The sequence below is a fragment of the Convolutriloba macropyga genome, chromosome 2 (genome assembly GCF_964194025.1).
Source record: "Convolutriloba macropyga chromosome 2, txConMacr16.3, whole genome shotgun sequence".
Taxonomy (NCBI): Eukaryota; Metazoa; Xenacoelomorpha; order Acoela; family Convolutidae; genus Convolutriloba; species Convolutriloba macropyga.
Genome location: NC_134469.1, coordinates 85,159,485 through 85,187,479, shown reverse-complemented (window position 1 = coordinate 85,187,479; position 27,995 = coordinate 85,159,485). Strand labels below are relative to the sequence as shown.

The following is a 27,995-nucleotide window of genomic DNA, read 5'->3' as shown; positions in this document are numbered from 1 at the left end:
GAGAACATCGTTATGATCTTAGTCCTTGTTGATGTTTGCACTGTGCTAAATATTACTGAACGATTTGTTTGTATTTTATAGCGCTCCTGTCGAAACGGTACAAAGTAAGTCGTCCACTGAGTTGAAACTAATTTTTCTGGTTGATTTATTTTGAAATCTGGATTTTTGCTCCTAAGTGCTTATAGTAATTGCTTACTGTTGTGTTTATTGGCCAGGACCCTTGAAGGCTTCCATGCGAGACGGTTGCTAGTTGATCTGTGTCGTAACTAACCCTGCGTACACGTTTTGAAATTCTCTTTAGTTGATTTTTAGTTATACTGGTGTTCTTTATTGCGTGAACTGTTTCAGATAAAACTGAATAAATCCACTTCTAACCTCCTCCTGCAGCAGAAAGAATTACCAAGTTGTCTGATCGTTCACGTACAAGTTCCGTGTCATTCGCCCTCTCACGGTAGAGATTGAATCTTGAACAGTCTCTGAACACTAACACCCAAACAACAGCAGCAGAAACTACAAGTTAAAAAATGAGTGGAGCCAGGAAGAAGGTCCTTTTGAAGGTAGTAAACTCATTTTGATAAATTTGAGAGCTGTTTGAGCAAGTCAACGAAACTTTGAACTTGAACCCATTTCAAATTGGAATGACAAATCTTAGACGAATTTAACCGAGAAGTAGTTTCTGTGCGCACGCAGCAATTTTATTCATTTTGTTCTTGACCCTACCCTACCCGGAGCTTTATTAGTCGCAAAACCTTCGTCGGCCCTCTTTCCTTTAAATAACTAACAGTTTTATCATGAAAACTATCATGATTAAAATGGTCAAAAATTTGTGCAACAAGTGACGCTGATGTATCTAGAAGACATGAAACTTGTGTTCAGAATTGAACAAGGAGGCACGCTTCATGCTTGCCTGTGATTTTGCACAGCTATTTCAGCCTTTTCACTCGGAGTTCAAGCAGACAAGTATTGATCAGGGAGCGCAAATCAGTCCTTTGCATCTTCGCAGTCTTAATTCGCTTTGAAGACGAATTATCGTGACAGGAACATTCCTATGTGGAGCTGAAAGTGGATATGATATTCGATTTAAACAGAAGATGTGATGACAACCATGATTTATTTAACACCAATTTCTTGGAATTAGAATTAGGATTTTTGGCATTAATACATCCATCTATTGTGAACTGCATTGTATCTCCATTGCGACTAAGTTGGTTTAGCTGTGCGTGTATGTGAATGTTTTATTATTGTTCCAACATTTTTCAAAACAGGGGAATGTATATGCGAGTACGGCTTTATTTTATTCAGTAAAATTTTCACTTCTAATTTTTATTATTGGAAGAATTTAGTACCTTATAGTTGTTTCCTGTGTATAGAAACGTTTTTTCTAGAGAAAAAAGACAAAAAACAATTTTTTTGTTTTGTTTTCTCTGGTTTCCTGAACAAGATATGTTGTGTGCAAATTAGGGCCACTTTTTTGTAGACTTCGCGATTCAACGGAGGCAGTGTTTCAAATTTACTAAAACTTTCGATCAAATAGAAAGATTAAACCAAATTTCAAGTAATTTTGTGCCAATTTCTGCGTGACCTTACGCTAAGCACGCATCCCATAGTTCATTCTTAAATTGATTTAATAGTGTTTTGCAGATTTGCACAAATGGGATACATTTGATACTTGAGAGTGGAACAACAGAAAATCCATTTTCTGAGAAAAAATGAAAACAGCTCCTTTCTATTTCGTTTTGATTGTTCCTGATGCATCAGAAAACTTCTCATTTAAGCTCTCAACTGGGTCACAAATGACTGCTATTTTCACTTGACTGGAAATGTGACTTGTGTACTTTTGCTTTTATTAAGAAACGAATTATTCAGATCAGGAAATTTTTGGAAGAATTTTCTTGTAAATATCTATATATCTATAAACCCGTGCTATACCTCTTAAACCTGCGTCAAACGTTTTATGACGTTTAGTTTGACATAGAAATTATTGAATTGGTTCTTTAAGCGTATTTCAACGACTTAACAAGAGAAAAATAACTCTGTGGGGAAATAACGAATAAAAATGTTTTTTAATAGCCGCACAGCGATAGCTGGGGCTATTATTGGCCTTCTCTTGGTTTTTTATTTTATTTCGTCGTCATGATTTTTGTTACGACCATATGACGTCACAGCCACTTTTTGTTCACAATTTCAACTGAATTGCATGTGTGACGTCATTTTTCGCTCTTAGTGGAGCGAGTTTTTTTGTTCATGCGCGTGATTAAATTTTTGGTCACACTTGACTTACCTCACTCTCAAAAATGACTTCCTCACTTTAAAATTGACTTTTATTTACTTTAATTCAAAGAGATAAGGTCAAATGGGTGTGTGTCACTCTAAATGAAGGTTATTTGAGATCAGCTAATAGAGGCAGCAATAACTTATACAGATTTTTAATCAAAATATAACAGATCAGCCTTCAATGAAAAGACGAATTTTTTTGGTCTGTCTTTTTTACTGTTTTTTTTAGACTGCCGATCTACGAATCTATTGCGGCTATTTTCTGGCAATCTGCCAGCTATGTTCTTGATTTTCTGTGACTGATGCGTGCAATGTCCAGTTGCAAACATTGGTGAGAACTTCTATTAGTCTTATATCAGACTGAGTGGAATATCGCTAGGATTCTTTTCAATGTTAATAATTAAAATAAAAGTAAATTATTTTAGTGAATTACGAAAAACGTTTTTTTATTGAATTTTTTCCGGAACCATGTATTCCAGGTAATTAATGGTTTCATTTGACACGCAGTGTTGGTTGAATTGCGCTGATTACATAAAGAAACTTTTGAGCAACATCAGTGGAAATTTTTTCAGAAAAAAATAAATTGTTTTTCAACACTGCTTCGCTCTTCTCATCTGATACTTAGTTGACTTTTGAATATATCTTCACTTGATCCAAATTTCGTTGAAATATGATATCAGCAAACACCAGAGTCTACCAGCTTGATTTAATCGATATACAAAAACATCCGTTTTTCAACTATAAAAATATATTTAAAAACTTTTTTTCTTGAAATACCTTGAATTGAAGAAAATCTTTTGGGTTCGCCTTAAATTCTATTTAAATATTGCTAATAAAGGACGCTTGAATTGAAAGTAGTTTGAAATTAACTTTCGATTGGTGCTGTTTTTGAAGTTGATGAAATTGATTTTGAACTGAAAATCAATTATGCACTGCAAAATAACTGCAACGCAATTGTTTTTTTATCTGGTAAAGTTATATTATTATGAGGCTTCTGGAATATTCATATTTCCAAAATAAAAAAGGAAAATGCTGCATTTTGTGCTTTGAAAAATTGACCGTCAAATGATTTTTGAACTCAGAATAAAAAGTTTGACAAACTTGAGACATATGTTGGAACATTTTGTGATACGCAGTCTCCCCCTAGTCATCTTGATATTAAATAAATAGCAGCGAGTAAAGGAAGGAAAGGCAAAACAGAAATTTATTTTGCTAGTGACACTTTTTCTCAATAATAATAATAATAAGCACCAATAATAAGCTTAAGCAGTTCTCATACCCTTTATCCCGTTTTTCACGTTGAATTTTAAAAGAACTCTTTGATGGAATTTCTTTAACTTTCAAGCTAAACCTATTTTATCGCATTTTTGCTTCGTATTTCAGCAAAATTGGAAATTTGAAAAACCCCATTGCAGAAAAGATACCCATCAAGGGATTTCAAATACATGTGTGGGGTAGGTGGCTCCAATGAAGTTCATGAGAAAATCTGGTATTAATCGGGAACCAGGTCGGAGATGAAAGTCGGAATTATTTCGGATTCTCTTTAGCAATATTCACCTAGCCGGGGGACTATCAATGAGTTCGTTCCCTCAATTGTTATGAATATTTGGGCATTCTAGGTAATCATTTTGGGCGACAGTGGCGTTGGCAAGACCTCACTTATGAACCAGTACGTGAACAAGAAATTCACAGCCCAGTACAAGGCCACTATAGGTGCAGACTTCCTCACGAAAGAGGTCCTCATTGATGACAGAAACGTCACTATGCAAATCTGGGACACTGCAGGACAAGAAAGGTTCCAGTCACTGGGTGTGGCATTCTACCGCGGTGCCGACTGCTGCGTCCTAGTGTATGACGTCACAAGCCAGCAGTCATTTCGCAATCTGGAGTCGTGGAGAGACGAGTTCCTCATCCAGGCATCCCCTCGCAACCCAGAAGAGTTCCCATTTGTGCTGCTCGGAAATAAAGTTTGTTATTAAAATTCTGGTTTTCATCTCAGTTTTTATATCAAACAAGAAGGCTCGTTTATGTGCGTTTGCACATGATGTTCCAACCCGAGCTCATTTACAGTTTTGACCTAATTGGCAACCAATTGAAGAGAAAATCAAAAATAGATGTTTGAGTTTGAAGAAATCGTTACACACCCAAACTACTAATTGAATTAAATAATGCCATGCCTCATTAGAGCGCTCACGAGATCTACCATTAATAAAACTCCGAGAAAAAACAAACAACAAAACAAGCAAAAACGTAACATTTTTTTCGGCAGAAACATTTTCGGCAAATTTGGGACTACCTAGTAACAAAGTCAAATTACAATCACAAAATCCTAGCTATACAAATTTACTTTTTCTTAATTACAAAGCAGATGAGACTTTTCTTTAATGAGACTAGGTAGCAAGTCGACAAAAAGGAGAAATAATGAGGCGAAACTCTAGACTAAACCATAGACACGGACTAAAGGTGCAGAATAATAAAAAAAAATACAAATTGCGAAAACACAAATTATTTAGGTAATTAAAATCATTAGCTATAATCTAAATATTAAGTTTTTTTTATTTCAATTGTTTTTTGTACTAATTCGGTTAAAGTTATACTGAAAGGTTAAATATGTTCACCTTGGCCTCATTTGAAAATCATTGGGGTATGTTATAACGCGAATTTGGTAAAAGAAGACAAAAGAAACACAAATATTGTGACCCATCACAAAGTATTTATGAAAACGCATATTGTCTAACAAAAACAACAATTACGTCATAATATCAAAAAACACGTTAAAGTTTGAATTACAAGGTAGCGGATGGGACCTCTCGATGATAAAAAAGTTACGAGTTGACAAAAGAGAACAAAAGGGAAGTTATTAAAAAAATTGAAACTTTAAGACCTTGAGCTATACACTGACTGCCTCAAATAAGTTAATTCAATTATCAATTACAAGCTTACGAGAACTCTCAGCATATAGAAGACTACATAAAGAATTAAAAAGCCAGGCAAAAATAGCAAATTCACAAAATTGAGAGAAATGTGTCGAAGCCATTAAAAAATGAACTATTCAGTAAAAAATTCAAATAATTTTAAGAGCAATGGGGTTGTTTTTTTGTAACAAATTGACTAAAAAAAACAAGTATAAACAAATATATTTAAACCACGATTTTTTTAAAAAAAAAACCCGTAGTATCAACGGCGTTAAATTCAATAGCTTTCAACGGAAGTCGATAATTTTGCCAAATAATGCCTCGATGGGAAGACAATGATGTTTGTCATTCATAAGTCATCAATAAGACATAACATTACATGTTTTGACTATGAAAACAACAACAAATGCTGGCAAAAACTAGTAATGTGTAAGAAAGTGTCGAAAACATATAAACCATAAGCTTTTCTCTGCAAACTTTGTGTATGATCCTTTGAACGTCTTATGGGAACTGTCAATTTTAGGATAATCTGATGAGATTTCAAAAGGAACCAGCAATATGAAATATCCGAATTTGTTTTAAATTTATTAAATGTGGCATCGAAGTCATAAAACCAATAGTTGGAAGATACCACTAATCAATTTGATTGACTTACAATTACACAGAGTTAAGTTTAAGATCAATTAATGTTAAATTTTTTTTTGAAAAATTGTGTTTGAAGTCTTAACAGCCATTAGCTGTCCACTCAAAGCATTAGATAGGTTTAATTGATTCCCATAAGAAATCCTATTTCAACCTTTTTCAACGAGACTGCCAAAGGACTACAATGAATTTTATGATCTCAAAAAGAAAATAGAATTTTCGTCAAAATGTCGACGCCATGAAAAACTTGAGCGATTCCTTCAAAACGAATTTTTGTTCCTTGGGCGTCATTTGACTGTAAATGAGGTTTGTCCTGAACGAAACCTTGTGAAAAGTGACTAGTCTCTTAGTGACTTGAAATAAAGCACAAAATATGATTTTTAAAAACAGCTCTCAATTACAATTCGAATTTTTTGTAGTTAAGTTCCCTCTGAGACCATTACTTGCCTTTTTATTGCCTTTCGTCTATTAGGAATGCCAAATTTTTAAATTCTGAAGCTTTATCGATCGGCCAAAATTGACTGAACAAAAAACCCATTTGATTATATAGTCCCCCCCCCCCCCCCCCCCCCCAACTGGGGTCGGAACAATAACCTTATTGAAATCAATGTTAATTGCATACCTTGTATACTATGAGTTTTTTTTGGTTAGTGGGCAATTTTTTGCGAGGATAAAGATGTAAATTAACTGTGCCTTTCAAAATAGCCAATGGAGTCAGTCTCGTATTTCGCCTTTTCAGAAGTGCTGAAACGTTGGAATCCTATTTAAAAATTTCATAAGTCGGCAAAAGTTAACAAACTAATGCGTAGTTTTCTGTGCTGAAGGTATGCATAGCCTTAAAGTTCGAATAGCTCTTGTAAATTTTTGTATATTATATTAATATATTATTAATTGCTCTACAAACGAAGTTTATTGCATTTATATTAGTCCTATGGTCTCTTTATGCGATTTTTTGCTTTACCGATTTTTCGTCTGACGCATTTGTCTTTTCGTCCTCAAAAGCGGGATAAACAGGTTGCGCACAGCGGGCGTTAAGTTCTCTTAGAGCCTTTCAGCTAATTAGTTTCCAAGTATGCGATTCAGAAACTGTTTTGCAGTGAGTCTTATACTTATGGTGTGAAAAGCGATTCTTAGGTTGACCCCCCCCCCCCCTCCTCCACTGCGCTCCCCTCACACCCCTTCAGTTAAGCTAAAGCTAGCCTCACTAAACCGTGTCTAGCTTCTGACGAAGTCTACCGCTCGTCGGTCGTTTGAGAGTAATTCGCCCGACGTTAGTTGGTTATGTTTAGAATTTTGGTATGAATTCGTTATAATTTTTGGTTTAATTTCATTTAATTAATTTAATTTAATTTATAATTTTGGTTTAAATTCATTAACTGACGTATCCAATGACTGGAAGCGAAAATTAGCCACCTGTTTTTTCGCTGTTTTGTTCATTGTTAGATCATTGTTAATATGTTCATATGCACAATGATCAATATGTTTATCATTGGCCTCCTAAATTGAGAAAGTATGGCTATATAAATAAAGGAATTGGTATTCAGGTGGACTTGGAAAACAGGGCGGTTGGAGTGAAGAGGGCGCAGCAGTGGTGCCAGTCGAAGAACAACATCCCATACTTTGAGACCAGCGCCAAGGAGGGAATAAACGTCGAGCAAGTCAGTACATTATTATTTCTTAAGTTAATTATATTAAAATAAGAACTAATGTTTAAACATGCTAGGAACACAATTGATATTAAAATAGATGTAAAAAGTGTGTATATGTATTATAATCTGATATAAACAAGGAGTATCGGTAATATGCGTACGCACGTTAAGTTCAAATCCATCTTCAGTTTAAAAATTGAAAAGCTGTGTGCTAATGCAAAGTACACAGCCAGAACTATCAACACTTTAATTTAGTCATTAATTGATTAAGTTTACAAATGTTTAAAACTCTTTTTTTATCAGCTGTTGACTTTTCTCTTTTCATTGCACCAGCAGTCAAAATCTGTTTTAAGGAGGAATTTGACTGTTATTTGTGTCGAAAAAAAGTGAATGAAAACTCCCGTTTTTCCAAATGTATCAATTCTTTTAATTTTTAAGTATAGGTTTACAAATCACAAATAATAGATGTTCGTTTCGACGTATTGATTGTGAATAAAAACAGGGAAAATAACCAATTATGCGTAACAAGTGTATAAAGAGCGAAACTCTCTTCAAAGCAGCTTGTTTTGAATACGAGAAACAATCCAAAACTTTTTTTGTAAAGATTTGAGGTCTTTAAGGCTGAGATAATTTTTTAATTGAGATAAATTTTTGATATCATGAACACTGAAAGCATCACTGTTTCTGACAGAATTTCCTCATTATTTTGTGAATTAGTATGTTTTACTAGCGAATAATAAGATTTCGCCTTTATAATGTACTTTGTGATCAAAAATAACAGAAGTTGATTGTGAACATCCTCGAAAAATCAGTGTTCAGAACCAGTTTTCAAAGCATTTAAAAGCATTAAAAAATGGAGGCAGTTTTTAATTGCTCTTGAACGAAGTTCATAGCAATTTTTAATAGCCACGTCCTCAATTCCAGGCGGCTATTATAGCGCTCCTAATTTTTTTTACTTCATCTAACAGATTTTTTATTCGTCTTACCCTGACTTCTTGGAATTGACTTTTTCAATGACTTACCTCACTCAAAAAATGACTTCTGAACTCACTTATGGAACTTTAAATTTTATGAACATTTACTTATTAAAGGTCAATAGTGTGCATCTAAGTAGTGCCAAACATTTATGCCCTAATTCTTGATTATTAGTCTTGAGTTTTTGATTTCGAATATTAATTTCGGGATCTTTTCCGTTTGTGCCACCCCAGTACGTTATTCGCCCCCCAGTTAGAGAGCACGTGCCATTACATAGTAAGTCATTATGTAAAAAATATTGCACATGCATCGGGGGGTGCAAATAATATGCGCCCACTAAGCTGAGGGGGCACAGACGGAAAAGATCCTCATTTTGAAAAGCCCTATTAGAGCTTTCTCCTTATAGAGCTTATGTGTCTCATAAAAATGACAGTCCGAAGCTAACCCAAAATGTCTAGTGGTCTATTGAAGGACTGGTGGTCGATATTTCTGTTTTATTTCTATTGTTTCGATTCATGTAACGCCACAATCGTCTCTCGCGGCTATTTTCCGGCAATCTGTCGGCTAAGCTTGTAAACATGCTGGTCTTTTTTATGCAAATTTTTTGCTTGACCATATTGCGCTTTTGTTCTAGAACATTCTTGGACTCCTCAAGTGACTTTTTCACGCTTTCGTTCTTTATTTTTGAGTGATCGTCATTGCTCTCACTCCGAAGTAAAGCTTGTTGCCAAAATAAAATTGATTGCTACATAGCAAGAAGAAGGCCCTGATAGCCGATGGGGCAGTGCTTCTGGTGGGGGAGCGAGAGGTTAATGAATGGAATCCCGCCATGGTAAACTAATTTCGCACTCTTAAAAGAAAAATTTATCTAGGCTACAGCCCCCGAACTGAATTGCCTCGCCTGCCGTTCATGAGCAATTCTTCCCACATAAGTCGGTTTATGTTTTTTCTATGGAAAGATGTACGGTGTTGAAAGGCTTTGAAGTTGCTTGAATGTTCTGTTTTATTACGAGTCTTCCGAAGGAATTAGTCATGTTAGAAAAATGATGCTGTGTTAAGTTTTTAGGGGTTCCAAAGCAGTAATAGGTTTCATTAGAGCCTCGCGTTTTTTTTTCGACGTTTCCTTTTTGTACACATCAAGTTTTCAGAACTAACCACTGCGTGCTCGTCACCAAAATGAGATTGAACGCTAATTTTAAGCCTCATGTTATTTTTAATTCCAGCCGATTTGTTTATTATTTTTTGGAGAAAAAAATCATCAGCTGTAGTTGAAGAAGGAAGGGGATATTGTGTTGTAATCTCTTATAAAGAAACTAGAAGAACTATGAGCTCTAAAGTAGATGTTAGTTCTTTTTGTTTCATTATAAATGAAGCATGAATAGATCTTAGCGCATTCATTGTGATTTATGAAGATTCTTGCTATGTTGCCAATGTTGTATCATCAGAATGTTCAGATTAGTGAGATACTTTGCTCGAATACATTACAAGGCAGTGGTATACAAACATTAATGAAATTTAGCCTAATTTTATCTGAGAATTTTAAGTAGTGGACAATGATGACAGTCTTTCATGATTTTATTCCATTTTATTGCGTGGATATAAAATACATTCGCAAATGGACAATACTATACCTAAAATTTTAGTCAATTTTTAGTGAGGGGTGGACTTCATACCGAAGTAGTAAAAATTGAGCTTTCCGCTGACCTGTATCAAGGGTAGAACAGCATCATCGGAAATGTTATCAGGGATGCAAATTGATTTTCGGTACCATTGGTTTGAATTACTTCTGAGTTCAAGCATATTACAATCAGATTAAAATGTATTTTGCCTGCCAACACATTAATCTGTTGCAACATCCCGGGCACTCTTCTTATCTCTCTGGTGCTCAAGCCACAAGTTTCAATGAAAGTGATCGTGAAAGCTTTTTGGTCTAAGTTTATCCTAAAAGCAAAACGTGTTTTTGACGCGTGATTTAGCGTACTCAAAGACTCATGGTTGCTTGAAGACATAAGTTCAGTCTCAATTAAAGTTAGTGGATGGATCTGAGATATAATCAAACCATTATTTTCGAGATTAGTTTGTTTGCTGAGATTTGTTATTTTTGGCGTAACATATCTGTTGTAATTTTACTGTATAGATAATATTAATCCTGAATTTCAAAAAAGGATCGCTATTTTTGAAGCCTAAGTTTTGTCAAAATTTTTTAAATAGTGCGAACCTTGGGTTCATTTCTGAAATCTCCCGGCTATGTTTTTTGAAAGGTGGGTTGTTTCACCGAAAAGCAAAAGAAGTGATATTGAGCACGCGTGCTGACTTTAAGGCTCATTGACTCAGTTTTAATTGAGGACAGAAAATGAGCGTAATTGGAGGTCAGCAGAGTACACCTATAATGAAACGGCCAGCTACTATTACCAGCAAACTACTATTTTAATTTATTTTTGAGTTATTTTAGAGATGGGAGTTGGTACCGTGCACAGATTATCACTAGCATGCGTGCTGTTTTTCAGGCTTTCTGTACAATTGCAACAAATGCGTTGGCCCAGGAGAACGACTACGCCAACTACGGGGCAGACTTCCCAGCCCAAATTGACCTCGGTAGGACAGAGCCATCGAGGGACAGCAAAGGCTGCAGTTGCTAACACAAGTCCACCACAACCCACCCCCAACATCATTACTCACCATTGAGAAAATAAACTATAATATGTTGACTTTTAGACAGCAAAACCATGTTAGGAAGAGTCGGAAGCTTGTCAACTGAGTGGATGTGGAGTAGATGTTGTTAGTTTTGGCCTATATTATCAACTTAGCGATTTTGGATCAAACTAGCAACTACAAATGCTTACTTTCAATTGTAGCTACTCACGCAGACCTATGTTCTTTCCTTTGAAATCAACCCCCCCCCCCCCCTCCCCTCCCTCCCCATCTCATGTCTCTCCATCAGCCTGACCGTCCTCCTTCCCCCATTAGTGAATTAATGTTATCTCAATTAGTGTAAAGATTTATATATTGCATATATTTTCGGCCTTATCTTCCCTAAATGATAATTCCATTGGATAACGATTATTACAAGCCGTGCTTTGAGGTGGTCATGGTTCAATTTGAATAGTAGAAATGTCAGCTGCGGCTATGGATGGTAGAAATTGAGGAAGACTCAACAACTCAAAGCAGATAATTCTGGCAACGATCTCAACCTTAATCATGGAAGAATCTATTACCTGATTTGTTTGTAACTTATCAAATGTGTGTATAGAAAGAGTAATTCGCAGGGACGACTATCTGTAAATCTGAACGGTTGATTGTTAACAACACTGAATACTTTGAGAAAAATTAAACTGAACTATTTCCTTCCCCCGCGTGAAGAAAAACTGTTTATTTCGTAAACCTATGTGAACAAATTAATACGCGTTTTTACTGATAATGGATAGACCCACCCAACAGATAAAAAAGTAGAAAAATTGCAATAGTGATGCTCTTTTTGGGGGGGGGGGGGGTGTCCAAAGAAACGTGTCTTATAATGGGGGAACCTTGAGCAGCTAGCAATCAATCGTCGAAACATTTTTATCAATCATAAATTGATCACTTGTGTGTTTTTCTTCCCTTATTCTGAATTTATTCAAACCTATATACATTAGAGTCAATATTTTCATAAATAGAATTTCACATGCGTTCTTTTTACCTGGCATTCTGAAGGACTGCTTCTAGTAAATGGGTAAAATCTGGCTGGTGTCCAGGCAAAATCTTTGAGCAGGTCAATCGCGTATTAAATGAAAAGATTTGAATAAGCTGGAAAATTGAATTATAAATTGCTCTCAAACGAAGTTTGTAGCAATTATATTAGTCCTGTTGGTCTTTTCTTATGCGATTTTTCGCTTGACCGATTTTTCGTCTGACCCATTTGACATTTGACCCCCCCCCCCCCCCCACACACACAACCAACAACCCCCCCCCCCCCCGTAAGAGCCCCAAAGAACTCGTGCAGCCAAAGACAAGGCTATCACCGTTGCCCCGTCCACTGTTGCTCTTATTTTAATAATCTGAATAATGCCAGATATCAATAGTTTTTCAGTTGATTGCTAATGTTTTCGTCTTTAAAATTAATTTTATTCGAAACATAGTCGTATTTATGGAATTTTTGTGTTTCTCGTCTGAATATGTCCTTTGTTTTGTCGACGTACAACAAATTCTGGATAATGACATTTCTCAATGTCTTCATATTGAGGTATGAATGAGTATAAACCTATTTAGAGATCCAATCGATAACTAAAGGGTTTCATTTGAAGTTATTTTATTTTCAAGAAAACATAAACGTCTTTTTTTAAACTTTGCTGTTTTGGATAATTTTGTCTTGTTACTAAGCCTCGTCATGGAGTAGTCTCTAGTTTTTTCTAGTGAAGTACAAATTAACCAACTAATTTGTTTAGTATAAAATTTTTTCGCCGTTATTTTGACTTATGTATATATTAAAAAAAGGACATTGAGTTTGGGATTTAAATGTTTTATAGCCGCCCGAAGCCTCTCAAACTGCTATTATTTAGACGCTCTCTTTTTTTTCATTCGCTTTTCTTTTTGATTACAATTTTCGTTTTACAAGTCACAATTTTCACGTTTGACTTCTGACTTACCTCACTCACTGTTTCAACTGAATGGGTTGTAATGTATTTCGCGCACGGAATTACGTTATTTAGTGAATACGGTCAATGTTAAAAGACCAAAATCAAAAGAAACGGAATAAACCGATAAAACCCGGTCATTAAGTCAGTGAATTAGATTATCAAAGTTCGTTAGAGCAATTGCTAGCTGATATTAGTATTTAGCTTAATACCCTTCAGTTCGAAGCTGAAGTAAGTATAGGTTTTGAATCTAATTGAAACTGCAGAATGAATTGGGACATTTTTTTAAAAACTTATTCTCTTCGTTTTTGTTTTTCTGTTTCAATCCCAATGTGAGGCTAGCGCGTCAACGTCAGATTTTTTCCGGCAATCTGCCGGCTATGTTTATTGTTGCTCCTTCATTTTTTTGTCTGGTCTTATAGTTTTAAAAATGGCAGGTCTGATTGGGCCACTAATGTGACGTTACTTATCTTTCTGCGTGATTTGAGTTTGAAGAAACTTTTTATTTCATAAACCAATTTTTTTATCAATGTGAGATTTTTGAACGTTTTTCTATCTTCTGGTAGAGAATTAAGACAAAATTCTGGATAAGTAGTGTTGGAACATTATTTGCGAACGCACGTTACCGAACCTCCTTGTTTTAATTACCCTCGAAATTTTCGCCGGACCATTTTCAACATTCTTGCGATTTCACTTCTCGTGTGAGTTTCCAGCTTGACTTTTTGATTTTTTTTGAGTGATTGCGAGCATTCAGAAATTAAGTCTTTTGCTGAAGTAAAAAGGATAGAGAGAATTGTTCTTATCGCGTGTAGCGTAGCGGTAATTGTCCGGGGATCTTATCTGTGAGGTCTGCTTCAAAGCCCTCCCTAGTAAAAAGTTTTTGCGTCATAAAATTTGCTCTAAGCTACGCCCAATTCTAAATTGATTAATTCGCCATTCGTTCGATGGCAATTTGGCCGATGATAATCGGTATATATTCAAAGAGCTGCATATGTGATAGCTGCGCGGAGCAGTTATTGCATTCCTTCGGTTGTTACAGTTTTTAAAGAGTTAATTTTTTCAAAGATATGGTCTCTCTTCAATTTCTATTAATGAGAAGTCATAGTTGTGTGCTTTACTTATTTATGCTGGAGTTTTAAAGGGATCAAAAAGGCACTTCAGTTAAAGGCCTCACATTGTTTTTAAAGGAATTGCAATTTGGTGTTCAAATAAGTTTCTGTTTCGGGAAAATTTTTACATGCGGCAATTGGTCTAGTTTTTTCTGCGCCTGAGTTATAAGCCAGTGCACGTTTTTAAATGGTGCGTAGTTGCGTCCCTGAATCCCTCAATAAGCGGCGATTAAATGCTCTCCAGCCAAGTTTGTAGCAGTTATATTAATTCTGTGGTCTTTTTTAATCGATTTTTCGCTTGACCGATTTTTCATCTGACCCATTTGAATTTTCGTTCTCAAAAAGAGGATAAACAGGTAACCTCCACAGTGCAATAAGTTCTTTTAGCACCTTAAGCTTTATCAGTCACAGAATAATTTTTTTGAAAATTTTTGAGGAGGCAGTTTCATGGTTTTAACGGCAGTTAATTTTCCATGTTTGACCCCCCTCCCCCAGCATACACATAGTCCAACCTGCTCAATCTGGTTATTGGACCCTCCTTCGTAGAGCTCTCACAATCGTACACTTATTCCTTGACACGCCCGCCCCCCCCCCCCCCCCCCCCAATTACTATCATCCCTACACCCTAGCTGGCTACTACCAATGACCCAATGGCAACCGCTCCTCACCAGTTTGAAAGCAATTCGCCCAACGTTCTTGGGTAATGTTTCATGACTTAGGAGTAATTTGTTTAGACGTGTTCTGAGTTTAGCTATTAATAAGATTAACGAGAAGGTCTTCTTTAAAGTTCTATAAAAGTTAACTCTAAATATAAGGCTAGTAGTGCTTCAAGTATGTTTCTCTGTCGATGACTCATTGTAGAGCTGATATGAAGGAGGCAGTACACGGGGCTCAAAAAGAAGACCGTTTGTATCGCGTGAATCGTAGTGGTGACTGTCCGGGGATCCTATCTAGGAAGTCTCTGGTTCAAAGCCTTCCCTTGTAACAAGTTTTTACGTCATGAAAGTTGCTCTAAGCTCTGCCCAATTCTAAATTGATTGCTTCGCCATTCGTTCGATGGCAATTCGGCCGATGATAATTGGTTTACGTTCAAATAGCTGCAAATGTTATAGCTGTGCTGGGCAATTTTTGCATTTTTTTGCTTGTTACAATCCAAAAGATTTGTGGTCTTGATTTTTCAAAGATATGATCAAACCTTATTTTCTAGTAATGAGAAACCATAGTAGTGTCCTTTACTTATTTACGCTGGAGTATTAAAGGGAGCGAAAATGCACTTCAGTTAAAAGCCTCACATTGTTTTTTAAGGAATTACAATTTGGTGTTCAAATAAATTTCTGGTTTTGGGAAAATTTTTACATGCGGCATTTGGTCTTCTAGTTTTTTCTGCGCTTGATTGATAAGCGAATGCACGTTTTTAAATGGTGCTTAGCTGCATCCTTGAATCCCTCAATGAGCGGCTATTTAATGCTCTCAAGCGAAGTTTGTAGCAATTATATTAGTTCTGTGATCTTTTTAAGCTATTTTTCGATCGACCAATTTTTCATGACCCCTTTGAATTTTTGTCTTCCACAGGGCATTAAGTTCTCTTAGAACCTTAAGCTTTATCAGTCACAGATTTCAGTTCAGTAAGAATTTTGAGGAGGCAATTTCATGGTTTTTACGGCAATTAATGTTAAATGTTTGACCCTCCAACATACCCCTAGTCCAACCTGCTCAACCTGGTTATTTGGACCCTCCTTTGTCCAGCCCTCACAACCCTACCCCTATATGTTGACACCTCCCCACCAATACTAGCATCCCTACGCCCCAGCTGGCTACTACCAATGGCAACCGCTCCTCAGTGGTTCGAAAGCAATTCGGGCGGCGTTAGTCGGTAATGTTTCTTGACTTGGGAGTAATTTCTTTAGACGTGTTCTGAGTGTAGCTATTAATAAGATTAGCCGAGAAAGTCTTCTGTAAAATTCTATAAAAGTTAACTCTAAATCTTAAGGCTAGTAGTACTTCAAGTATGTTTCTCTCAGTGCACGGGCGCGAAATCTAAAACCTAGCCTGTTATACAAGCCTCATCGAGAGCAAATAGAGAGATATTGAATTATTAATTCATTGTTGACTCCGGATCAAGAGTGGAGTATAGCTACATGGTAAATCCTGAAAGCAAGAATAACTTCCAACCAATCGGAAATGAGTGTTTTAACTTTTAATCAAAAATCATTGTTAATTCGAAAAATAATTCTTGAAAAAATTGAGATTTATAGGCTTTATTCATTCAGAACATTGGAATGTGAGCCAAAGCCTTCTCCATTTTCAAAACATCATTTCTGCATATTTTGTTTCACCCGATTTGTTTGTTCTTTTTGTCGACTTCTTACAACAGTTTCTAATTGGGTTTCTGATGAGATATAATTTAACCTATTTTTTGTGAAGTTCAAAGAAAAAAATTTGACTTTGACACCTATGCAATTCCATAAAATAGCTATTTTTATTTTTTTGTAATCTGATCATATACACTCAGCAAAGGTATGTACGATTGGTTTTCTAATAAAGCAGAAATGAACAAATTCAAGCTTTTATTTAATTGATGGCTGATTGGTTATTGTTTTGGTTGTCCTTTCATGACTCAATGATATTAGTTTTCGTCGGCCTTCTATTTAATTTAATTTGCTCTACTTATCGTTTTGCAACTAATAGTTTTCCTGTTGAAACATCATTTAATTTTAACTGATACTTTAGATTTTCGGATTTGATAACAATCTGTCCCCTAGTGTAATTAATTAGGGGATGTACGTAATGTTTAACGTTAAACAATACGTTGAGCGAAAAGGCTTGTTGCTCTTACAGTTTTTATAATTTTTGCAGACGTCACTCACTCCTGACACTTATTACAATCCAAAGTATATGGATTGTATTGGTGTGCTGTTTTTTAGGATGTTTTCACAAATATTTCTGATGACTTGGCTTTGAAAACGGGATAAGCAGGTAAGCTCGACAGGCATTAAGTTGCAATAGAGGCCCTCACAAGTGGTCTTCACTTAACGTTCGCTTCAACATCTAATGGTTTTGTCAACGGTTAAATGCCCTTGATTGTTTTTTTGAGTAATGTTTTGGTAATGCAAACTAAATTCCGAAAATTTATAGTAATTGCAATTTTTTTAAGTTTTGGATAATTTTTGTCCTTTTTTGATTTTTTTTAAATGTCCGAGCCAATTAATTGTTTTTAGTTGCATCATAATAGTTTTCAACATGTTAATATCACTAATTATTGCAATTGTTTGATAAATTTGTGAATTTTTTCAAATTGTTTTTCAAGTTTTTCAGACTCAGTGGCCAGGTAACGTCCTCGGGTGTTTATTAATAGGTTACGGCATAGATTTTAGTTGCAATAGATTGGTTTTCAGAATTTTGTTATCAAGATTTTCTTGTAAAATTTTGCAATGTTTCTCAAGGTTTTTAAAAATTATTTTTTTTCCCAAATTTCACTCTGTATGGGCAAATGATTTTTTAGGCTTAAAATAGGGTTGTTCGATAGTTTCTGGAGATAACGAATTGCTTCTGCAGATTTAAATATCAAGAATTATATCGAAATTTCAGTAAAAATTTCTATTGAATTCAAATTTTGAAAATTTTTATCACTTTCAGAAATTATCGATCTTTAATGAAACTTCTTTAGGTGTTGCAGATGGGTTACTGGTTACAGATTCAGTAGACAAAAATGATTTTGTACATGGTAATTTTGCAAAATTTAGAAGATTTCAATAATTTTTGCAATTTTTACTCTTATTAAAGTATTTGTCTTTTTCTAGTTTTTTTTCTCTTCAGTTGCCAATAAACCCACCTCAAGGCTTGTGACTAGTTTAATGTGTGTTTTGATTGAATCAATTTTTGACTTCAAGGTGAAAAATTCAAGAGGTTAATCGGATAAACTAAACAGAAATATAATGACTATTTTTCTGTTTAGTTTATCTGATTATTTTGGTTTCTCTAATCTTTTGGCTGGCTCTTAACTGTCTTTTTGGCCGGCTTTATTCAATTGATCTGCTGTTAAGATAGATTAGTTGTAAATTTTTCCTTCAATTTTTTGGATTATGTTTCAGGAATTGTCCTGTTGTTTTTTGAGGAAAAGTCTGTTAGCTGAAATCAAGTCAATATGTACAATTAGCAACTTCTGTAAACAAATTTCTCTAAAGTGCATAAGGTCAATTTTAATAATTTAGAGATCGAATTTTGGATAAGTTTGTGATTGAAAATAAGTTTTTTGAAGGCAGTAGATTGAATTTATGTTGGCGCTCCTATTCAGTGAGTGGGGCTCGAATTGAAAAAGGATTTTGGCTGAGAGAATCTGAGCTGATTATTAATTTCAAGAACTTTGAATTATCTTAGCGGATTAGAGCTTTTTGTAAGAATTATGAGATCTAATCTGAGAACCGTCCCAGTTCGTCTAGGGGTACCCTGGTAGAGGAACAAATTTTACATGGATTAAAGAGAGTTGCTCACATGGAGTTGCTCACTCATTTGCACAAAATATCAAGCCTCAAAATCATTTGACTACAGAGAGATCACCATTGGGCCAAAGACCCCTTCTCAAGTGTCTCCGAGGATTAGATAAAGGTACAGCTAATATCTAATAAACGCATGAGAATAATTAAAACAAGGAGGCTCAGTACTCTGCGTTTGCTCATAATGTTCCGGCCCCGCTCATCCGCATTTTTGGCCTACATGTCTACCCAAGGAGGAAAAGATAAGAAAACCCCCCAAAATTCAAGCAATTTTCAAAAAAGTTTACGAACAAAAAGACAGCCTCCAACGCAAATAACTCAGTGCAGTATAAAAACAAAATACCATATTAGATTGATGAGATCAGCCATTATTGAGAAAGCACGACAAAACATTAACAACAATAACAACAAACATTAATTACATCCAAAACTTTTGTCCATTTTTTTTAAATTAATTTATCAACAAGGTCAAAATAGCGTCAGACAGAATTGAAACTTAAAAAATAGCTTGTTCTTCTTTAGAAACGATATGGACTACTTCATAATTAGGCTCGGTACCAATTAGACAAAAGAAAATAAAAACAGCAAAGCTAAAAATTAGCCTATAATTTTAAAAACAATTAATTTCAAGGCGATGAAAACCATTAGATAGAAATTTAAAAAATCCAACATGTTTAAGATCGCATATATGAGCGCATTAACACCTGCCATTATTCAATTCTTTCTCCGGTTACAAAAAGAAGAACAAATAGAGACAACAAACGAAAATTCAACTGAAACTCACAAGAAAACGCTGTCGAAGCTGTAAAGCCATTTTTGGCCCATCAAAATATGTTCAATTGAGCTTTCTTTAAAGGCCAATAATTTGGCATGGAACATCTTTTTAATCAGAATATGTAATTAGTCGACAAAAAAAAGAGAAGAGGCAAAATGAATTATAACTTCTGTTTTTCGAAAACAATTATTTTCAATGTCATGAAAACCATTAGTTACAAAATGAAATAATTAAATAGCTTCATTTATTTCTCCAAAGTAATTCCATGAGACCTTTAATTATTCAGAATATGTCTTACATCAACAAAAAGAACGCCATTTAAAGACCAGAATTGAAAGTTAATTAATTTTTTATCGAGAAAAACCCTTGCCGAAGGCAGTTAAGTCATAACGAAAACATTAGATTTTGTACACTTTTACCTTCCTTCGACGACTTTTAGTTGATAATTGACCTGTAATTAACGAGACTAGGTAACAAATAGACAAAAAAGAACAAAAATTGGAAGTTAAAATTCTTTTTTGAAAACAATTGTCCCCAAAGTCATGAAACCCCTCAGATATCTACTCAAATCAGAATATAGGCTCAAATGTTCCTCCATTAAAAAATATTGAGAACTTTCATTAACCAAGAAAGTTCATACGATTGAAAAGACAAAGTAAAAACGACAGTTAAAGACAAATGTAAAAATTTCAATTAAATTTTTCGAGAAACGGGCGTCGAAGCTATAATATATGCCTATAAAAACTTTTATATGTTCAATTGTTCCTTATGGCGAACACCAATAATGTAATATGTGAACTGTCAATAATGTGATAATGTAAAAAAAAACGAGAAACAGCGTGAAAAATGGGCCAATGCCTAAAAATTAAGACAATTGTGAAATCTGGTAGTATCAATGCCAGAAAACCGTAACTTAACGCATAATCCGCAAAAAGATTGAATTTTTAGTCCAGTAGAATGAAGGAGAAGAAAAAGCGTTCTATCTCTGCTGACATTAAGTTATAAATTGACCAAATTAAGTGAAAAATTGTAGCAAAGTTTATTAAGCCACTATTTATTTAAAAAGTCAACACGACCATAATCACTCGAGTAAAGAAGTCACATACATTAATTTTGAATTGCTAAGGAAACCAATTACTATCAACAGTGAGTTTTGATTTGAATCGTTCTGTTCCTTAGTTGACATAAAAATGGTCGATTTTTTTGACCAACTAATTACAACCCAAAATAATTTTTGGTCCGAAGCCAGTCTTGCTATTGCTGTTCGTCTGTTAAGAAAACTCAAATGATTGGATCGTTATAGATCTAGATAATTTGTTTGTTAAAAGATCAAAACTAATGCTGCGCTTTTGATTATCATAGATTAAAAATAGCAAAAAGGGCAAAATTTTTAATTCCAAACTTGTCTCAATGAAAATGGAAGTAAGAATTGCTCCCTTTGTAGTTTACAAAAATTGTGTTGGTTGTTTTTCGGTTTTTACTTTGGCAAATTTAATCAAAGTGGAGGAGCTTAGTGGGGGCAATTTTTGATGAAAAAGGTTGAATTTTGAAATGTTTAGCCACCGTTTTAGCCAAAAAAATTAAATCAAAATCATCAACAATATTTTTTGTCTTAAAAAAAATCAACAGTACTATTATTAACAGTTTTTATGTATTATAGCAAAATTGACAAAATTTTAAGCAAAAATTTCGGAAATTTTGATTAAAAATAACGCAAATTGGTCTAATAATCACCAAAATTGAAACCACAACTCGCTCTAAAAGACGAAAATCATAAAATCTTCTTATTTCAGTTTTCTACGCTGGATGAGGTTTTTATTGATATCATTCACAACTCTGCACGGTGATTTTAATGATCAGTAAAAATTGACTGAACAAAAAACCCATTTGAGTATATAATTCTTCCCCCCCCCCCCTCCCTCAAGAGGGGTCGGAACAAATAGTTTGAAAATTGAAAAGAAAAAGTGGGAATGATTTAATGTCATCTGCAGGATACAAGTTAGCAAGAAATTGATCAGTCTAGTCTCTCTTAATCAAACTTAGTCCGACATAGTTCTCTCCCCCTCCCCAAAAAATTGAAGTCTGGCATTTGAGAAACACTGTAATTTTTAAAAAACGTATGCATTGAGATTATCATAGATGTTCTTTACATTTGAATCTGTTTGCATAAGACTCAGGTTCCAAAATTGCTACTGCACACATGTAGTATTGTATTTATAACCTAAATAGATACGAGCTACGAATTAAAAATACATCAATTATTATATTCATATCTGGAAATAGATACGAGCTGACAATCGGCTATTTATCAAATAGATTTTTCTTGTCGATTGCACTCAGTTTTTGGCCTATCAGTTCCATGATCTCGAGTGACATTCCAGAATTTTTGTGTTGAAACTCTCGTTTCTACTGGGTAGAGAAAATATGGTGTCAGGGGATAATTACGCCGCAAAACATACATTTTGGTCGAGTGAATTCATTCAAATTGGTCACTATTTTCCATGATAGCTGTTAATAATGTGTCAACTAGACATAAACGAAAAAAAACACTTTCATTGTAATTGTAAATATTTGTATAAAATTCCCTCCCATCATTGACTGCGGATTAAAATGACAAAATTCAAGTTAGCATTTATCGATAAAAATTGTGAAAAACTGTGAAAAATTGATTTCCAATTGGAGTTTAACTAATTGATGAAAGTCGAGATATCGACTTCAGGCTAATTGAGACGGTTGTCCAGAAAAGTCCGAAAGTGTATGTTTTGCGGCGTGATGACTTCACGACAGTACTCGAAGTTGTTGTCATTTTCACTGTTCGTAGCTTTCGTGTTGGGACTGCCGTGACAACTTTCTTCCTCTTGTCTTCCTGGCGCTACTCAGATTATTTTGTTTAGCTTCGTTGTCATCGTGGCTGGTGATGTTGTTAATTTTGTCGTTACTGTTGTTGATGTTGATGTTGCTGCGATCGCGGTTGGCGATGTCGTTGTCATCATTGTTGTTGCCAATATTGTTGATGTCATGCTTGTTGTTGCCAATATTGTTGATGTTGTCATGATTGTTGTTGCCAATATTGTTGTTGTTGTTTTGATTGTTGTTATGATGGAACTGACTCATATTTTTGTGCAGTGCTGCCACACTGTTGACTCTAGTCTCAAATAGCTGGTTGCAAAACAGCCGGTTCACAAACTTTTTGAAGCATTTTTGGAACTGTGGGTATTTGGCTGCGTAGATGACCGGGTTCAGGGTGGTTGCCGTGTGGACTAGCCACACCGTGACGTAATAGAACCCGTGGTGTGCCTGATCGTTGAAATCCAAACTGACCAGAAGAAACCAGGGGAAGTTGGCTCCGATGAAGACGAAAAACATGATTATCAACACCTGAATAAACAAAACACACAATAATATCCTCATCTCAGATTGCAGGGTTATAATACGGAATGAAGCTGACTTCAGTATTTTATTTTTAAAAAAATAATGTTTTTGGCTTATTTTTAAATACTTTTTGGCAAACAAAATTACAATATGAAGTGGTTCTACAGTTTAACCATAGCTGCCTATTAGATAAGTGCAAAAACGCAAATTTAGTTGACTAAATTGCGTTTTTATAGGAAACTATCAATTTTTTTTCGTGTGTTAACGAAAGTTGGTGAACAATTCTTGCACAGGTAAATGCTTTGCTGTGCATCTTTTGAAAGAAATTAATGCCAATTTACAAAAAAAAATTACTTGCTAACTATATGCAATAGTTCCATTTATTACAAATGATTGTTTTACAAACAACTAAAACTCTATTCCAATCATGACAACCAAAACCCTTAGAGTGGTGATCAACTTTAAATACTGAATTTTAGTTACAACATTTTGAATTCTATCCTCAATCCAGGGCAAATTGAAAACGAAAATCCAAGCGAAGAGGTTTATTAAAAACTTTTAATAACCAGTCATGCTTTTCTCAGAAGCCATATGTCTGATTAGTCAACCAGAAAAGGAGAACTACGGGAACAAATAGTTTTTAAGCGTCAATTTGCATATGAACTGGAAGAGTATCCCAAAGATTTCTAGTTTTTGTCTTTGGTAGCTACCTTGAAAAATGCCCAAAAAATTGTGATTGTTTAATCATTCAATAAAAAAACAGCACGCTAACTTTGAAAATCTTAAAAATAGCAAAGGCACACTTTGATTTTGCCGTAAAAGTTTGTCTATAAGATGCATTTTACTGGAAAATTGAGGGCGCATTTGAGTCACTCTATCGAAGGGATGAAGCTCCAATAAAATTAGGCTGCATGATTAAATCTCTTTGGAAGCTAACTTATTTATAGTGTATTACTACAAATGATAAAATTTGTCCTTTTGTAGAAAGTCAGGCATTGGAGAGTTTTGAAATGTCTAAAATTAGACGATAAAATGCAAGGAAAAAACCTACAATTGAAATAGAATTTATTTCCAAACTGAATTCGCATGGGCATTTCAAAGATGCTCAAAAATTGCGTTGAAGGGAAATGCAAAAGTTTTGGTTGTTTATGCGGGTACGTAATTTATGCTCTCAATCGGCAACATTAAATGCGACATACAATTGAGGATTAGAGGTCCATTATTTCCCTTTTCGCTCAAGACATTTGCTATTTTTTGAATCAGTGATGGGTATTGTAGACGTGTGTTTCCAAAATCAGTCGTTGAAACGCGATTTCTGCTAAATTTGGTCAGGCTAAATTAGGAATTGAAGCAAAAAATGAAGTGTTTCACGATTAAAGTGCTACCTGCTACTCTGTACTTTGAATAATAGTAAAAATAAATCAATCTCAAGTAGAATGAACATTTGTCTGCAACTCATATGGCATAAGTCATGTAGCAAAATATGAAATCTACTTGACATGTTATCAGTAGATCCAAGTTGTCCTAGTCAAGTGATGGCTGGTTTCAGTACTATAATATATGGTGAAGAATAAGTGGCGAATCATAGCGTGGGAAATAGAAGGAAAAAAACAGTTTTACGTATGATGAAAGTTGTATAATTGTTGTTTAAAAAAAGAGCACACAGCTCCATGTTGTCCGAAAAAAATTTCGCCAAAACTAACTAAAAATCGCTTCAGTTTTTTTGGACTCTTCCGTTGCACTTCTAAAACAGAGTCAAGATAGAAATCTAATATAAAACTAAGTAGTTTATTGTCTTCTCTATTCGCTATTTCACTCCTAGCTACTACTTTTTGAAGACGTTTTGGCATGCAGCCCCTAAAAACCAGTCCACTTAATTTCTTAAGCAGTTTATAAATATGCATTATTTTTATGGAGTAGATATGATTGTGTTCTCGTTCTAGGCAAGTGGACACTGAATCAGGCTTGTTTTAAATTCTGGCAAACGTAAGATATTGTTGCCTGTTCCATAAACTAGAACCCCATAGCTCACAAATGGCTCAAGAAACATCTTTTGTATTAATAAGAGTTGTCTTTCTTTCAAGATCCAGCCGGTAAAATAATCCAGAGAATTTGTTCAGTTTTGCACAAAAGTTTTAACATATTTGCCGAATTTAAGGTCACCGTCCAATTCCATCATATGAACTGCAGTGTTGATTTTTGTATTCAACTTTTGTCCCTTATTAGTAGTTGCCGCCGCGATATCTTTCGTTTTGCTTTCAAGTTGAAGCATGTCTTTTCGTAGTTCATTTTGTTTGTTTTCTGTAAAGTAATTAACAACAATGTTGAACAGTGGGCTCAAGGCTTCAGTTTTTGGTTTCCCGTTTTGTTGAACAACATTATCGTCAGTTGGGGATCATATGTAAAATAAGAAACCAAGTACTGCAAATGTTCGTTACGGGGGAGAATTATTTTAGGTGTAAAAAACACAACATTGTAATTTTTTCGGCGGATTATTCAGGCATTTGATCCTTCAGTAATGTATAAGTGTGTATTGGGGCTAGTTATTTTTAGGAAGACAACTTTTTGTTACTATTCTGGGGTTTTTGAAATTTCCACTTGTCATTTATTATAACAGTAAGGGAGCGTGTCCAAACTAGAAGCTTTAATGAGCGAAGAAGTTCATGAGGTTTTTGGAGAGCTAATTTTTTTGATGTTGTGTGATGAATTGACTGTTCAATTTGATTTTGAATTTAAAAAAAAGGTGCACCTCAAGGCATTTCTGTATTCTAAACCAGGTGAAAAATACAATGACCAATTTTTCTGAAATACAAGGCCGCCTTTGCTTTTAGTAGCTTTAGAAGGAAAAAATTGAACAATAAATAGGTCAGTTTAACTCAGTTTAAAAAAGTTTTAAAAAATTTAGGTTAAGTTGGAAAAATTGGAAAATTTGTTGAACAGAATTTGCAATAAATGCTTACGAAGTTTTGTGTACTTAAACTCTGCAAAAGCAATGTGCCGAGACCATTGCCTGTGTCAATGTTCGACGTCTGGAAAAACTTATAAAGAATAGTTCTTGCATGTAAAGGAATGACAAGAGGTTTTCGTGTTACTGACTCATTGTGGTGCAAAAATGTTGTTTTTAACCTTTTTTTTATGGCTGCATATTTAAAAAAGCAGAAATTGAGAGATTTAAGACTTGCCTTAAGTAGTTGTATGTCTCTCTCGGTGTAAGTCTTGTTGCGACTGAAGTTGCGGCCGCTCTCGTGTACTCTGGCGAATATCTTGTAGCTGCTGAATGCCATGATGAGGAGGGAGGGGGGCAGCAGCCACAGGGTCTCCCACCACTGCACTGGCTGGTACCCTAAACATACACAAAATAACACACTCAAGCACACTTTTCATAGAGTAATAATTCCCACCAGCCACTAAGATTTATTTTCATAATACTGAGAACTTACAGAGGCTCTATGTTGAACAACCCACTGATTTAATGTCCTCGGGCTCGACTAGTTTAAGGCGTTTCTCAAGACACAAAAAAAGAAAACTTTTATCAGATAACAAATCAGTCAGACTACGAAAAATCTCTTGTACGAGAAATTGCTTAAGAAACAAACTAATAGAACTTAAAGTTGTTTTACAATGATTAAAAACATTTCAAAAACAGTTAACAATCGTGCTATAAATTGACACGGAAATATAAAAGACAACTATTAACAAGATAAGGATCTAAAAAGGCAAATGTTTAAGAAAAAAAAATAATTTACTGAAATATTCAAAGTTATGTTGTGATTACAAAGACATAGGGACATGTGCGTGCTTTTGAAGAGCTTTTCCGTCCAAATGTTTTGATCGGTAATAAAAATGCACAACGAAAAGCCCGTCAACAACATGGGACAAAAGAGTCAGGACACTGAGCCAATCAAGTGCCTAGAAGATTCTAACAAGGAGGCTCGGTAATGAGCGTACGCAAGTAAGGTTCCGACCCCGCTCATCCACATTCTTGACTTAATTGTCTACCAAATGATAAAGAGATAGAAAACTTTCAAAAACATACATATCGTTTAATAAACAACCAATGGAATACAATAATGCCACGCTAGAAGGCCGATGAACGCTATTGATAACAGAACCATTAGAAAAGGCAATAAAAAATATCGAACAACAAACATTTTTACGACCAAAACTCCATGTCTATAATTAAAGAAAAATATAACAAAATCAAACTCGTATCAGAGAAAACCTAAGCAAAACAATTTATCCTACACTTCAAAAGAGAAGATATGGTACCTGTCTTCAATGCGGCTGGTTAACAGGTCGACAAGAAAGAGCAAGGAGGTGCGAAGTTCAAACATACGTTCCTATTTTTGAAAACAATTAATTTCACCTTTATTAATGTCATTCGATATCAAAAAAAACCCTAAAATGTTTATTTATATCTCCATTGAAAGCAATTAAGACATGTCAATACTCAATGTTCAGTTGCGCAAAATTTGAAAGCCAATGGGACCACATTATTGTTATGAATTAAAAAGAAAACAAAAATCCTATAAAATGTACAAAGATAGAAAAAATCTCAAATATTTTATAGAATCTCGTAGTAACAGTAGTAACAACGACGAAAAACAAATCTTTGAAGCTAAAACTGTTATAGAGATTAAATTAAAGCTCACTGCAAACGGGTGTTGACCTGTGTTTAAAGAGACTGAGCTACCAATTGAACGAAAAACTATTTAAAGAAAATGAAGAAGCTCGAAAACCCAAATATGTTTTTGAAAACAAATTTTTTCAAAAGTCAAAGAAGACTTAAGATTTCAATAAAGAGCGATCCATCAAACTGCAACACCACAGGAAGCCAATTGGGTCAGTTAATAATGAGACTAAGTCACGGCCCCACAAAATAACAAATATATAAAGAAGGAAAAACTTCAAACAACTTTGCGAGAGCACACTGTTCAAGGCACAATAATTATAAGATGTTACATGCAAGAACTGTAAACGGTCACTTTCTCTTTATCTTAACCTCAAAGAGTCTTCCTAATAAAAGGACTACGTAGACATGACAACAACAAGAATCCCAAAAATTGAACAGTATAGGCATCTTAAAAATTTTTTATGAAATTAATGGTCGAAGCAATCAGTCACAAGGCATAACCAAGCGTGAAAAAATGTCTGAACCAACAAAAGTAATTGAAATTTGTA

The 27,995-nt window shown here is 34.7% G+C and overlaps 2 protein-coding genes across 2 annotated transcripts in view; one reads left to right on the top strand and one right to left on the bottom strand.

The window, feature by feature from the left end:
* Position 1: 1 nt before the first annotated feature.
* On the top strand, positions 2-12,121 carry LOC142334807 (ras-related protein rab7-like). The gene is made up of 5 exons (XM_075383127.1): positions 2-104; positions 349-557; positions 3,894-4,241; positions 7,376-7,489; positions 10,963-12,121. The coding sequence occupies exons 2-5, from the start codon at positions 525-527 to the stop codon at positions 11,092-11,094; spliced, it is 627 nt and encodes a 208-aa protein (XP_075239242.1). The 5' UTR covers positions 2-104; positions 349-524; the 3' UTR covers positions 11,095-12,121.
* A 9,871-nt stretch (positions 12,122-21,992) lies between these two features.
* LOC142335524 (adenosine receptor A1-like) overlaps positions 21,993-27,995 on the bottom strand; it is a 54,426-nt gene continuing 48,423 nt past the window's right edge. The window contains exons 4-5 of the mRNA XM_075384064.1: positions 25,997-26,157; positions 21,993-22,820 (exon numbers count right to left, since the gene is read on the bottom strand). Of these exons, the coding sequence (XP_075240179.1) occupies positions 22,251-22,820; positions 25,997-26,157 (731 nt within the window). The 3' untranslated portion in view covers positions 21,993-22,250. The remainder of the gene's footprint in view (positions 22,821-25,996; positions 26,158-27,995) is intronic.